Genomic DNA, 12,500 nt, shown 5'->3' with positions numbered 1-12,500 from the left:
GGAGAGCAGCGAGCGGTGCAGCAAGTGTCTGGAGAGCAGCGAGTGTCTGGAGAGCAGCGAGCGGTGCAGCAAGTGTCTGGAGAGCAGTGAGTGTCTGGAGAGCAGCGAGTGGTGCAGCGAGTGTTTGGATAGCAGTGAGTGTCTGGAGAGCAGCGAGTGTCTGGAGAGCAGCGAGTGGTGCAGCGAGTGTTTGGATAGCAGCGAGTGTTTGGAGAGCAGCGAGTGTCTGGAGAGCAGCGAGTGGTGCAGTGAGTGTTTGGATAGCAGCGAGTGTCTGGAGAGCAGTGAGTGTCTGGAGAGTAGCGAGTGGTGCAGCGAGTGTTTGGATAGCAGCGAGTGTCTGGAGAGCAGCGAGTGTCTGGAGAGCAGCGAGTGGTGCAGCGAGTGTTTGGATAGCAGCGAGTGTCTGGAGAGCAGCGAGTGTCTGGAGAGCAGCGAGTGTCTGGAGAGCAGCGAGTGGTGCAGCGAGTGTTTGGATAGCAGCGAGTGTCTGGAGAGCAGCGAGTGTCTGGAGAGTAGCGAGTGGTGCAGCGAGTGTTTGGATAGCAGCGAGTGTCTGGAGAGCAGCGAGTGTCTGGAGAGCAGCGAGTGGTGCAGCGAGTGTTTGGGTAGCAGCGAGTGTCTGGAGAGCAGCGAGTGTCTGGAGAGCAGCGAGTGTCTGGAGAGCAGCGAGTGGTGCAGCGAGTGTTTGGATAGCAGCGAGTGTCTGGATAGCAGCGAGTGTCTGGAGAGCAGCGAGTGGTGCAGCGAGTGTTTGGATAGCAGCGAGTGTCTGGAGAGCAGCGAGTGTCTGGAGAGTAGCGAGTGGTGCAGCGAGTGTTTGGATAGCAGCGAGTGTCTGGAGAGCAGCGAGTGTCTGGAGAGCAGCGAGTGGTGCAGCGAGTGTTTGGGTAGCAGCGAGTGTCTGGAGAGCAGCGAGCGGTGCAGCAAGTGTCTGGAGAGCAGCGAGTGTCTGGAGAGCAGCAAGCGGTGCAGCGAGTGTCTGGAGAGCAGTGAGTGTCTGGAGAGCAGCGAGTGGTGCAGTGAGTGTTTGGATAGCAGTGAGTGTCTGGAGAGTAACGAGTGGTGCAGCGAGTGTCTGGAGAGCAGTGAGTGTCTGGAGAGCAGCGAGCGGTGCAGCGATTGTTTGGATAGCATTGAGTGTCTGGAGAGTAGCGAGTGGTGCAGCGAGTGTTTGGATAGCAGCGAGTGTCTGGAGAGCAGCGAGTGTCTGGAGAGCAGCGAGTGGTGCAGCGAGTGTTTGGGTAGCAGCGAGTGTCTGGAGAGCAGCGAGTGTCTGGAGAGCAGCGAGCGGTGCAGCGAGTGTCTGGAGAGCAGCGAGCAGTGCAGCGAGTGTCTGGAGAGCAGTGAGCGGTGCAGCAAGTGTCTGGAGAGCAGTGAGTGCCTGGAGAGCAGCGAGTGGTGCAGCGAGTGTCTGGATAGCAGTGAGTGTCTGGAGAGCAGCGAGTGGTGCAGCGAGTGTCTGGAGAGCAGTGAGTGTCTGGAGAGCAGCGAGCGGTGGAGCGAGTGTTTGGATAGCAGTGAGTGTCTGGAGAGTAGCGAGTGGTGCAGCGAGTGTTTGGATAGCAGCGAGTGTCTGGAGAGCAGCGAGTGTCTGGAGAGCAGCGAGTGGTGCAGCGAGTGTTTGGATAGCAGCGAGTGTCTGGATAGCAGCGAGTGTCTGGAGAGCAGCGAGTGGTGCAGCGAGTGTTTGGATAGCAGCGAGTGTCTGGAGAGCAGCGAGTGTCTGGAGAGCAGCGAGTGGTGCAGCGAGTGTTTGGATAGCAGCGAGTGTCTGGAGAGCAGCGAGTGTCTGGAGAGTAGCGAGTGGTGCAGCGAGTGTTTGGATAGCAGCGAGTGTCTGGAGAGCAGCGAGTGTCTGGAGAGCAGCGAGTGGTGCAGCGAGTGTTTGGGTAGCAGCGAGTGTCTGGAGAGCAGCGAGTGTCTGGAGAGCAGCGAGTGTCTGGAGAGCAGCGAGTGGTACAGCGAGTGTTTGGATAGCAGTGAGTGTCTGGAGAGCAGCGAGTGTCTGGAGAGCAGCGAGTGGTGCAGCGAGTGTTTGGATAGCAGCGAGTGTCTGGAGAGCAGCGAGTGTCTGGAGAGTAGCGAGTGGTGCAGCGAGTGTTTGGATAGCAGCGAGTGTCTGGAGAGCAGAGAGTGTCTGGAGAGCAGCGAGTGGTGCAGCGAGTGTTTGGGTAGCAGCGAGTGTCTGGAGAGCAGCGAGCGGTGCAGCAAGTGTCTGGAGAGCAGCGAGTGTCTGGAGAGCAGCAAGCGGTGCAGCGAGTGTCTGGAGAGCAGTGAGTGTCTGGAGAGCAGCGAGTGGTGCAGTGAGTGTTTGGATAGCAGTGAGTGTCTGGAGAGTAACGAGTGGTGCAGCGAGTGTTTGGAGAGCAGCAAGTGTCTGGAGAGCAGCGAGTGTCTGGAGAGCAGCGAGTGTCTGGAGAGCAGCGAGTGTTTGGATAGCAGCGAGTGTCTGGAGAGCAGCGAGTGTCTGGAGAGCAGCGAGTGGTGCAGCGAGTGTTTGGATAGCAGCGAGTGTCTGGAGAGCAGCGAGTGTCTGGAGAGTAGCGAGTGGTGCAGCGAGTGTTTGGATAGCAGCGAGTGTCTGGAGAGCAGCGAGTGTCTGGAGAGCAGCGAGTGGTGCAGCGAGTGTTTGGGTAGCAGCGAGTGTCTGGAGAGCAGCGAGTGTCTGGAGAGCAGCGAGTGTCTGGAGAGCAGCGAGTGGTGCAGCGAGTGTTTGGATAGCAGCGAGTGTCTGGAGAGCAGCGAGTGTCTGGAGAGCAGCGAGTGGTGCAGCGAGTGTTTGGATAGCAGCGAGTGTCTGGAGAGCAGCGAGTGTCTGGAGAGTAGCGAGTGGTGCAGCGAGTGTTTGGATAGCAGCGAGTGTCTGGAGAGCAGCGAGTGTCTGGAGAGCAGCGAGTGGTGCAGCGAGTGTTTGGATAGCAGCGAGTGTCTGGAGAGCAGAGAGTGTCTGGAGAGCAGCGAGTGGTGCAGCGAGTGTTTGGGTAGCAGCGAGTGTCTGGAGAGCAGCGAGCGGTGCAGCAAGTGTCTGGAGAGCAGCGAGTGTCTGGAGAGCAGCAAGCGGTGCAGCGAGTGTCTGGAGAGCAGTGAGTGTCTGGAGAGCAGCGAGTGGTGCAGTGAGTGTTTGGATAGCAGTGAGTGTCTGGAGAGTAACGAGTGGTGCAGCGAGTGTTTGGAGAGCAGCGAGTGTCTGGAGAGCAGCGAGTGTCTGGAGAGCAGCGAGTGTCTGGAGAGCAGCGAGTGTTTGGATAGCAGCGAGTGTCTGGAGAGCAGCGAGTGTCTGGAGAGCAGCGAGTGGTGCAGCGAGTGTTTGGATAGCAGCGAGTGTCTGGAGAGCAGCGAGTGTCTGGAGAGTAGCGAGTGGTGCAGCGAGTGTTTGGATAGCAGCGAGTGTCTGGAGAGCAGCGAGTGTCTGGAGAGCAGCGAGTGGTGCAGCGAGTGTTTGGGTAGCAGCGAGTGTCTGGAGAGCAGCGAGTGTCTGGAGAGCAGCGAGTGTCTGGAGAGCAGCGAGTGGTGCAGCGAGTGTTTGGATAGCAGCGAGTGTCTGGAGAGCAGCGAGTGTCTGGAGAGCAGCGAGTGGTGCAGCGAGTGTTTGGATAGCAGCGAGTGTCTGGAGAGCAGCGAGTGTCTGGAGAGTAGCGAGTGGTGCAGCGAGTGTTTGGATAGCAGCGAGTGTCTGGAGAGCAGCGAGTGTCTGGAGAGCAGCGAGTGGTGCAGCGAGTGTTTGGGTAGCAGCGAGTGTCTGGAGAGCAGCGAGCGGTGCAGCAAGTGTCTGGAGAGCAGCGAGTGTCTGGAGAGCAGCAAGCGGTGCAGCGAGTGTCTGGAGAGCAGTGAGTGTCTGGAGAGCAGCGAGTGGTGCAGTGAGTGTTTGGATAGCAGTGAGTGTCTGGAGAGTAACGAGTGGTGCAGCGAGTGTTTGGAGAGCAGCGAGTGTCTGGAGAGCAGCGAGTGTCTGGAGAGCAGCGAGTGTCTGGAGAGCAGCGAGTGTCTGGAGAGCAGCGAGTGTCTGGAGAGCAGCGAGCGGTGCAGCAAGTGTCTGGATAGCAGCGAGTGTCTGGAGAGCAGCGAGTGTCTGGAGAGCAGCGAGCGGTGCAGCAAGTGTCTGGAGAGCAGCGAGCAGTGCAGCGAGTGTCTGGAGAGCAGTGAGCGGTGCAGCAAGTGTCTGGAGAGCAGTGAGTGCCTGGAGAGCAGCGAGTGGTGCAGCGAGTGTCTGGATAGCAGTGAGTGTCTGGAGAGCAGCGAGTGGTGCAGCGAGTGTCTGGAGAGCAGTGAGTGTCTGGAGAGCAGCGAGCGGTGGAGCGAGTGTTTGGATAGCAGTGAGTGTCTGGAGAGTAGCGAGTGGTGCAGCGAGTGTTTGGATAGCAGCGAGTGTCTGGAGAGCAGCGAGTGTCTGGAGAGCAGCGAGTGGTGCAGCGAGTGTTTGGATAGCAGCGAGTGTCTGGATAGCAGCGAGTGTCTGGAGAGCAGCGAGTGGTGCAGCGAGTGTTTGGATAGCAGCGAGTGTCTGGAGAGCAGCGAGTGTCTGGAGAGCAGCGAGTGGTGCAGCGAGTGTTTGGATAGCAGCGAGTGTCTGGAGAGCAGCGAGTGTCTGGAGAGTAGCGAGTGGTGCAGCGAGTGTTTGGATAGCAGCGAGTGTCTGGAGAGCAGCGAGTGTCTGGAGAGCAGCGAGTGTCTGGAGAGCAGCAAGTGGTGCAGCGAGTGTTTGGATAGCAGCGAGTGTCTGGAGAGCAGCGAGTGTCTGGAGAGCAGTGAGCGGTGCAGCAAGTGTCTGGAGAGCAGTGAGTGTCTGGAGAGCAGCAAGCGGTGCAGCGAGTGTCTGGAGAGCAGTGAGTGTCTGGAGAGCAGCGAGTGGTGCAGTGAGTGTTTGGATAGCAGTGAGTGTCTGGAGAGTAACGAGTGGTGCAGCGAGTGTTTGGATAGCAGCGAGTGTCTGGAGAGCAGCGAGTGTCTGGAGAGCAGCGAGTGTCTGGAGAGCAGCGAGTGTCTGGAGAGCAGCAAGTGGTGCAGCGAGTGTTTGGATAGCAGCGAGTGTCTGGAGAGCAGCGAGTGTCTGGAGAGCAGTGAGCGGTGCAGCAAGTGTCTGGAGAGCAGTGAGTGTCTGGAGAGCAGCAAGCGGTGCAGCGAGTGTCTGGAGAGCAGTGAGTGTCTGGAGAGCAGCGAGTGGTGCAGTGAGTGTTTGGAGAGTAGCGAGTGTCTGGAGAGCAGTGAGTGTCTGGAGAGTAGCGAGTGGTGCAGCGAGTGTTTGGATAGCAGCGAGTGTCTGGAGAGCAGCAAGTGTCTGGAGAGCAGCAAGCAGTGCAGCGAGTGTTTGGATAGCAGCGAGTGGTGCAGCGAGTGTTTGGATAGCAGCGAGTGTCTGGAGAGCAGCAAGTGTCTGGAGAGCAGCGAGTGTCTGGAGAGCAGCGAGCGGTACAGCGAGTGTTTGGATAGCAGCGAGTGTCTGGAGAGCAGCGAGCGGTGCAGCGAGTGTCTGGAGAGCAGCGAGTTTCTGGAGAGCAGCGAGCGCTGCAGCGAGTGTCTGGAGAGCAGCGAGCGGTGCAGCAAGTGTCTGGAGAGCAGCGAGCAGTGCAGCAAGTGTCTGGAGAGCAGCGAGCAGTGCAGCGAGTGTTTGGATAGCAGCGAGTGTCTGGAGAGCAGCGAGCGCTGCAGCGAGTGTCTGGAGAGCAGCGAGTGTCTGGAGAGCAGCGAGCGGTGCAGCAAGTGTCTGGAGAGCAGCGAGTGTCTGGAGAGCAGCGAGCGGTGCAGCGAGTGTCTGGAGAGCAGTGAGTGTCTGGAGAGCAGCGAGCGGTGCAGAAAGTGTCTGGAGAGCAGCGAGTGTCTGGAGAGCAGCGAGTGTTTGGATAGCAGTGAGTGTCTGGAGAGTAGCGAGCGGTGCAGCGAGTGTTTGGATAGCAGCGAGTGTCTGGAGAGCAGCGAGTGTCTGGAGAGCAGCGAGTGTCTGGAGAGCAGCGAGTGTCTGGAGAGCAGCAAGTGGTGCAGCGAGTGTTTGGATAGCAGCGAGTGTCTGGAGAGCAGCGAGTGTCTGGAGAGCAGTGAGCGGTGCAGCAAGTGTCTGGAGAGCAGTGAGTGTCTGGAGAGCAGCAAGCGGTGCAGCGAGTGTCTGGAGAGCAGTGAGTGTCTGGAGAGCAGCGAGTGGTGCAGTGAGTGTTTGGAGAGTAGCGAGTGTCTGGAGAGCAGTGAGTGTCTGGAGAGTAGCGAGTGGTGCAGCGAGTGTTTGGATAGCAGCGAGTGTCTGGAGAGCAGCAAGTGTCTGGAGAGCAGCAAGCAGTGCAGCGAGTGTTTGGATAGCAGCGAGTGGTGCAGCGAGTGTTTGGATAGCAGCGAGTGTCTGGAGAGCAGCAAGTGTCTGGAGAGCAGCGAGTGTCTGGAGAGCAGCGAGCGGTACAGCGAGTGTTTGGATAGCAGCGAGTGTCTGGAGAGCAGCGAGCGGTGCAGCGAGTGTCTGGAGAGCAGCGAGTTTCTGGAGAGCAGCGAGCGCTGCAGCGAGTGTCTGGAGAGCAGCGAGCGGTGCAGCAAGTGTCTGGAGAGCAGCGAGCAGTGCAGCAAGTGTCTGGAGAGCAGCGAGCAGTGCAGCGAGTGTTTGGATAGCAGCGAGTGTCTGGAGAGCAGCGAGCGCTGCAGCGAGTGTCTGGAGAGCAGCGAGTGTCTGGAGAGCAGCGAGCGGTGCAGCAAGTGTCTGGAGAGCAGCGAGTGTCTGGAGAGCAGCGAGCGGTGCAGCGAGTGTCTGGAGAGCAGTGAGTGTCTGGAGAGCAGCGAGCGGTGCAGAAAGTGTCTGGAGAGCAGCGAGTGTCTGGAGAGCAGCGAGTGTTTGGATAGCAGTGAGTGTCTGGAGAGTAGCGAGCGGTGCAGCGAGTGTTTGGATAGCAGCGAGTGTCTGGAGAGCAGCGAGCGGTGCAGCAAGTGTCTGGAGAGCAGCGAGTGTCTGGAGAGCAGCAAGCGGTGCAGCGAGTGTCTGGAGAGCAGTGAGTGTCTGGAGAGCAGCGAGTGGTGCAGTGAGTGTTTGGAGAGTAGCGAGTGTCTGGAGAGCAGTGAGTGTCTGGAGAGTAGCGAGTGGTGCAGCGAGTGTTTGGATAGCAGCGAGTGTCTGGAGAGCAGCAAGTGTCTGGAGAGCAGCGAGCGGTGCAGCGAGTGTCTGGAGAGCAGCAAGTGTCTGGAGAGCAGCGAGTGTCTGGAGAGCAGCGAGCGGTACAGCGAGTGTTTGGATAGCAGCGAGTGTCTGGAGAGCAGCGAGCGGTGCAGCGAGTGTCTGGAGAGCAGCGAGCGGTGCAGCAAGTGTCTGGAGAGCAGCGAGCAGTGCAGCGAGTGTTTGGATAGCAGCGAGTGTCTGGAGAGCAGCGAGCGCTGCAGCGAGTGTCTGGAGAGCAGCGAGTGTCTGGAGAGCAGCGAGCAGTGCAGCAAGTGTCTGGAGAGCAGCGAGTGTCTGGAGAGCAGCGAGCAGTGCAGCGAGTGTCTGGAGAGCAGTGAGTGTCTGGAGAGCAGCGAGCGGTGCAGAAAGTGTCTGGAGAGCAGCGAGTGTCTGGAGAGCAGCGAGCGGTGCAGCGAGTGTTTGGATAGCAGTGAGTGTCTGGAGAGTCGCGAGCGGTGCAGCGAGTGTTTGGATAGCAGCGAGTGTCTGGAGAGCAGCGAGTGTCTGGAGAGCAGTGAGCGGTGCAGCAAGTGTCTGGAGAGCAGCGAGTGTCTGGAGAGCAGTGAGTGTCTGGAGAGCAGCGAGTGGTGCAGTGAGTGTTTGGATAGCAGTGAGTGTCTGGAGAGTAACGAGTGGTGCAGCGAGTGTTTGGAGAGCAGCGAGTGTCTGGAGAGCAGCGAGTGGTGCAGTGAGTGTTTGGAGAGCAGCGAGTGTCTGGAGAGCAGTGAGTGTCTGGAGAGCAGCAAGCGGTGCAGCGAGTGTCTGGAGAGCAGTGAGTGTCTGGAGAGCAGCGAGTGGTGCAGCGAGTGTTTGGATAGCAGTGAGTGTCTGGAGAGTAGCGAGTGGTGCAGCGAGTGTTTGGATAGCAGCGAGTGTCTGGAGAGCAGCGAGTGTCTGGAGAGCAGCGAGCAGTGCAGCGAGTGTTTGGATAGCAGCGAGTGGTGCAGCGAGTGTTTGGATAGCAGCGAGTGTCTGGAGAGCAGCAAGTGTCTGGAGAGCAGCGAGTGTCTGGAGAGCAGCGAGCGGTGCAGCGAGTGTTTGGATAGCAGCGAGTGTCTGGAGAGCAGCAAGTGTCTGGAGAGCAGCAAGCAGTGCAGCGAGTGTTTGGATAGCAGCGAGTGGTGCAGCGAGTGTTTGGATAGCAGCGAGTGTCTGGAGAGCAGCAAGTGTCTGGAGAGCAGCGAGTGTCTGGAGAGCAGCGAGCGGTACAGCGAGTGTTTGGATAGCAGCGAGTGTCTGGAGAGCAGCGAGCGGTGCAGCGAGTGTCTGGAGAGCAGCGAGTTTCTGGAGAGCAGCGAGCGCTGCAGCGAGTGTCTGGAGAGCAGCGAGCGGTGCAGCAAGTGTCTGGAGAGCAGCGAGCAGTGCAGCAAGTGTCTGGAGAGCAGCGAGCAGTGCAGCGAGTGTTTGGATAGCAGCGAGTGTCTGGAGAGCAGCGAGCGCTGCAGCGAGTGTCTGGAGAGCAGCGAGTGTCTGGAGAGCAGCGAGCGGTGCAGCAAGTGTCTGGAGAGCAGCGAGTGTCTGGAGAGCAGCGAGCGGTGCAGCGAGTGTCTGGAGAGCAGTGAGTGTCTGGAGAGCAGCGAGCGGTGCAGAAAGTGTCTGGAGAGCAGCGAGTGTCTGGAGAGCAGCGAGTGTTTGGATAGCAGTGAGTGTCTGGAGAGTAGCGAGCGGTGCAGCGAGTGTTTGGATAGCAGCGAGTGTCTGGAGAGCAGCGAGCGGTGCAGCAAGTGTCTGGAGAGCAGCGAGTGTCTGGAGAGCAGCAAGCGGTGCAGCGAGTGTCTGGAGAGCAGTGAGTGTCTGGAGAGCAGCGAGTGGTGCAGTGAGTGTTTGGAGAGTAGCGAGTGTCTGGAGAGCAGTGAGTGTCTGTAGAGTAGCGAGTGGTGCAGCGAGTGTTTGGATAGCAGCGAGTGTCTGGAGAGCAGCAAGTGTCTGGAGAGCAGCGAGCGGTGCAGCGAGTGTCTGGAGAGCAGCAAGTGTCTGGAGAGCAGCGAGTGTCTGGAGAGCAGCGAGCGGTACAGCGAGTGTTTGGATAGCAGCGAGTGTCTGGAGAGCAGCGAGCGGTGCAGCGAGTGTCTGGAGAGCAGCGAGTTTCTGGAGAGCAGCGAGCGCTGCAGCGAGTGTCTGGAGAGCAGCGAGCGGTGCAGCAAGTGTCTGGAGAGCAGCGAGCAGTGCAGCGAGTGTTTGGATAGCAGCGAGTGTCTGGAGAGCAGCGAGCGCTGCAGCGAGTGTCTGGAGAGCAGCGAGTGTCTGGAGAGCAGCGAGCAGTGCAGCAAGTGTCTGGAGAGCAGCGAGTGTCTGGAGAGCAGCGAGCAGTGCAGCGAGTGTCTGGAGAGCAGTGAGTGTCTGGAGAGCAGCGAGCGGTGCAGAAAGTGTCTGGAGAGCAGCGAGTGTCTGGAGAGCAGCGAGCGGTGCAGCGAGTGTTTGGATAGCAGTGAGTGTCTGGAGAGTAGCGAGCGGTGCAGCGAGTGTTTGGATAGCAGCGAGTGTCTGGAGAGCAGCGAGTGTCTGGAGAGCAGTGAGCGGTGCAGCAAGTGTCTGGAGAGCAGTGAGTGTCTGGAGAGCAGCGAGTGTCTGGAGAGCAGTGAGTGTCTGGAGAGCAGCAAGCGGTGCAGCGAGTGTCTGGAGAGCAGTGAGTGTCTGGAGAGCAGCGAGTGGTGCAGCGAGTGTTTGGATAGCAGTGAGTGTCTGGAGAGTAGCGAGTGGTGCAGCGAGTGTTTGGATAGCAGCGAGTGTCTGGAGAGCAGCGAGTGTCTGGAGAGCAGCGAGCAGTGCAGCGAGTGTTTGGATAGCAGCGAGTGGTGCAGCGAGTGTTTGGATAGCAGCGAGTGTCTGGAGAGCAGCAAGTGTCTGGAGAGCAGCGAGTGTCTGGAGAGCAGCGAGCGGTGCAGCGAGTGTTTGGATAGCAGCGAGTGTCTGGAGAGCAGCGAGCGGTGCAGCGAGTGTCTGGAGAGCAGCGAGTTTCTGGAGAGCAGCGAGCGCTGCAGCGAGTGTCTGGAGAGCAGCGAGCGGTGCAGCGAGTGTCTGGAGAGCAGCGAGTTTCTGGAGAGCAGCGAGCGCTGCAGCGAGTGTCTGGAGAGCAGCGAGCGGTGCAGCGAGTGTCTGGAGAGCAGCGAGTTTCTGGAGAGCAGCGAGCGCTACAGCGAGTGTCTGGAGAGCAGCGAGCGGTGCAGCGAGTGTCTGGAGAGCAGCGAGCAGTGCAGCGAGTGTTTGGATAGCAGCGAGTGTCTGGAGAGCAGCGAGCGGTGCAGTGAGTGTTTGGATAGCAGCGAGTGTCTGGAGAGCAGCGAGCAGTGCAGCGAATGTTTGGAGAGCAGCGAGTGTCTGGAGAGCAGCGAGCGGTGCAGCGAGTGTCTGGAGAGCAGCGAGTGTCTGGAGAGCAGCGAGCAGTGCAGCGAATGTTTGGAGAGCAGCGAGTGTCTGGAGAGCAGCAAGTGTCTGGAGAGCAGCGAGTGTTTGGATAGCAGCGAGTGTCTGGAGAGCAGCGAGTGTCTTGAGAGCAGCGAGCAGTGCAGCGAGTGTCTGGAGAGCAGCGAGTGTCTGGAGAGCAGTGAGTGGAGACGTGGGGAGAGGATTATATTCATTTATTTTCTATTGTTTCTCTATCAGAGGACATTTCAGTATAACTGGACTCAGAGCTGAAGGCCTGAATGTGTCTGAGATCAATATGACATTATTTCCTCCATCAACATGGAGGATTCTGATTGGCTGCCAGAGGAGTGGGGGGGGGCAGGTCAAGCCCATAAATCACTCAAAGAGCTCTCCTCAGCCTCAGTCACCAGAGCGTCGTCGCTTTAAGAGGTTTTTATGGAGATAGAGGATGTTTCACCTGATACACATTGTGAAGAATAACACGTCTCTTTCTGTGTCTCTCCTTCCAGTCGACATAGACCAGGACCTGGATCCGGAGTCCCAGGAGTACCTGGAGGCTCTGGCTCAGGTCACGGCAGAGCTCGAGGACTGCGTCAACCTCTGCAAGTCCCGGGTCATGATGGAGACCTGCTTCGACATCGCTGTGACACCAGCCAACACCGCCACGCAGGGAGGACAGCAGGAGGTGGAGGTGTGACAGGAAAGACAACCTCCCCTCTGTACATCTGCCCCGGTGGACACATGTGGTACTGCAACAGAAATATCTCTCATCACCTTTTATTCATAAAGAGACGGACAGAGACGCTGCAGCACGAGCATCAGAGTTCCAACCCAAATCTGAATAAGGAATCAAGGTGGTGATCCACATCCAGATCCAGATCTGTGATTCTGGAGTGAAAGCTGAGTGGAACAGGGTGCTTTTTTCATCCAGCTGCTTCAACAGAGGAAGAGGCGTCTTTAAAGGTCACTATTTCAAATGGTTTTACTGTGAACGCAGAACATGAAGGACCGGGTCATGTTTAGAAACCAGACTGTTCAGGACTCAGAGACCAGCTGCTGCTCCTGGATCAGATCAGAGAAGAAGAAGAAGACGAAGAGGAGGAAAGTTCTGGAAGTGCCTTTATATTTATTCTCTGAGTTCAAACACCTATTCATGTTTTTATATTTATTCTCGTGTCTGATCCGTTCTGATGGTCGGTGTGTGAGGAGGAGCAAACACTTCTTTAGATTCAAACCTCAGTCTGAGATTCATTTGTTGTACACTGGACCATTGTAGGCCCGCTCCCCTCACCCCCCCCCCCCCCCCCCCCCCCAAAAAACCAGGGGGCCGTGGCCTGATTATTTGTCCAAAGAAGCCTCCGGTGTTTGACGTCACTGCGATCGTTTGGGAGGCTCCCCGGTCTGGAGTCATAAATCTCAGACATGTTGGAGGTTTCCACGTCGGGCGGGCTCTGACTGAACACCTGCAGCAGCCAATGAGAGCAAGCAGACTGGTAGTGTCACTAAACACGGTCCTCTTGTCTGTGGTCTTGTGTTTTAAACATCGTCTCTGAGCGGCCATCTTTACAGACGTTTGTTTATATCCCGATGTTTCTGCTGCTGTTCTCAGAGTCCTAACTCCGTTAAATATCAACCAACAGAAATGTGGACGCTCGTACTTTCAGATCCCGTGTGATTTTATATTTCTGAGGCCCGGCTGATCAAAGCAACTCCAACAGGATCAGAACGGATCTGATCTTTAAAAAACAAAGCTGACGTCATCCGTAGCTTAATCTCTTTTCAGGGCTGAGAAATATCGTTCAATCTGCTCCATAAATCTGCAGAACTCTCCTGAGACGTTCATGTTTTTAAACTGTGTGATAGATGTCCGTTCATCCACTTATTAAACCGCTAACGAGAGATGCTAACGGCTAATTCAGCTAACGCTCACATTAAAAGAACAGACTGCACACACAGTCAGTTCAGATGTTTCAGCTAAACCCACCCAGTCCAGCCGTGATGAGCTCAT

The 12,500-nt window shown here is 57.6% G+C and overlaps 1 protein-coding gene across 1 annotated transcript in view; it reads left to right on the top strand.

Annotated features, from left to right (window-relative positions):
• The window catches only part of kif26aa (kinesin family member 26Aa), a 37,374-nt gene extending 25,601 nt beyond the window's left edge, over nt 1-11,773 (top strand). Inside the window, exon 12 of the mRNA XM_061052896.1 lies at nt 11,002-11,773. Coding sequence (XP_060908879.1) covers nt 11,002-11,189 — 188 coding nt within the window. The 3' untranslated portion in view covers nt 11,190-11,773. The remainder of the gene's footprint in view (nt 1-11,001) is intronic.
• The last annotated feature ends 727 nt before the right edge of the window (nt 11,774-12,500 follow it).

The sequence above is a fragment of the Labrus mixtus genome, chromosome 12, assembly GCF_963584025.1.
Source record: "Labrus mixtus chromosome 12, fLabMix1.1, whole genome shotgun sequence".
Classification (NCBI taxonomy): Eukaryota; Metazoa; Chordata; class Actinopteri; order Labriformes; family Labridae; genus Labrus; species Labrus mixtus.
Note: the sequence above shows the minus strand (reverse complement) of the source record. Positions and strands in the feature narration are given on the sequence as shown.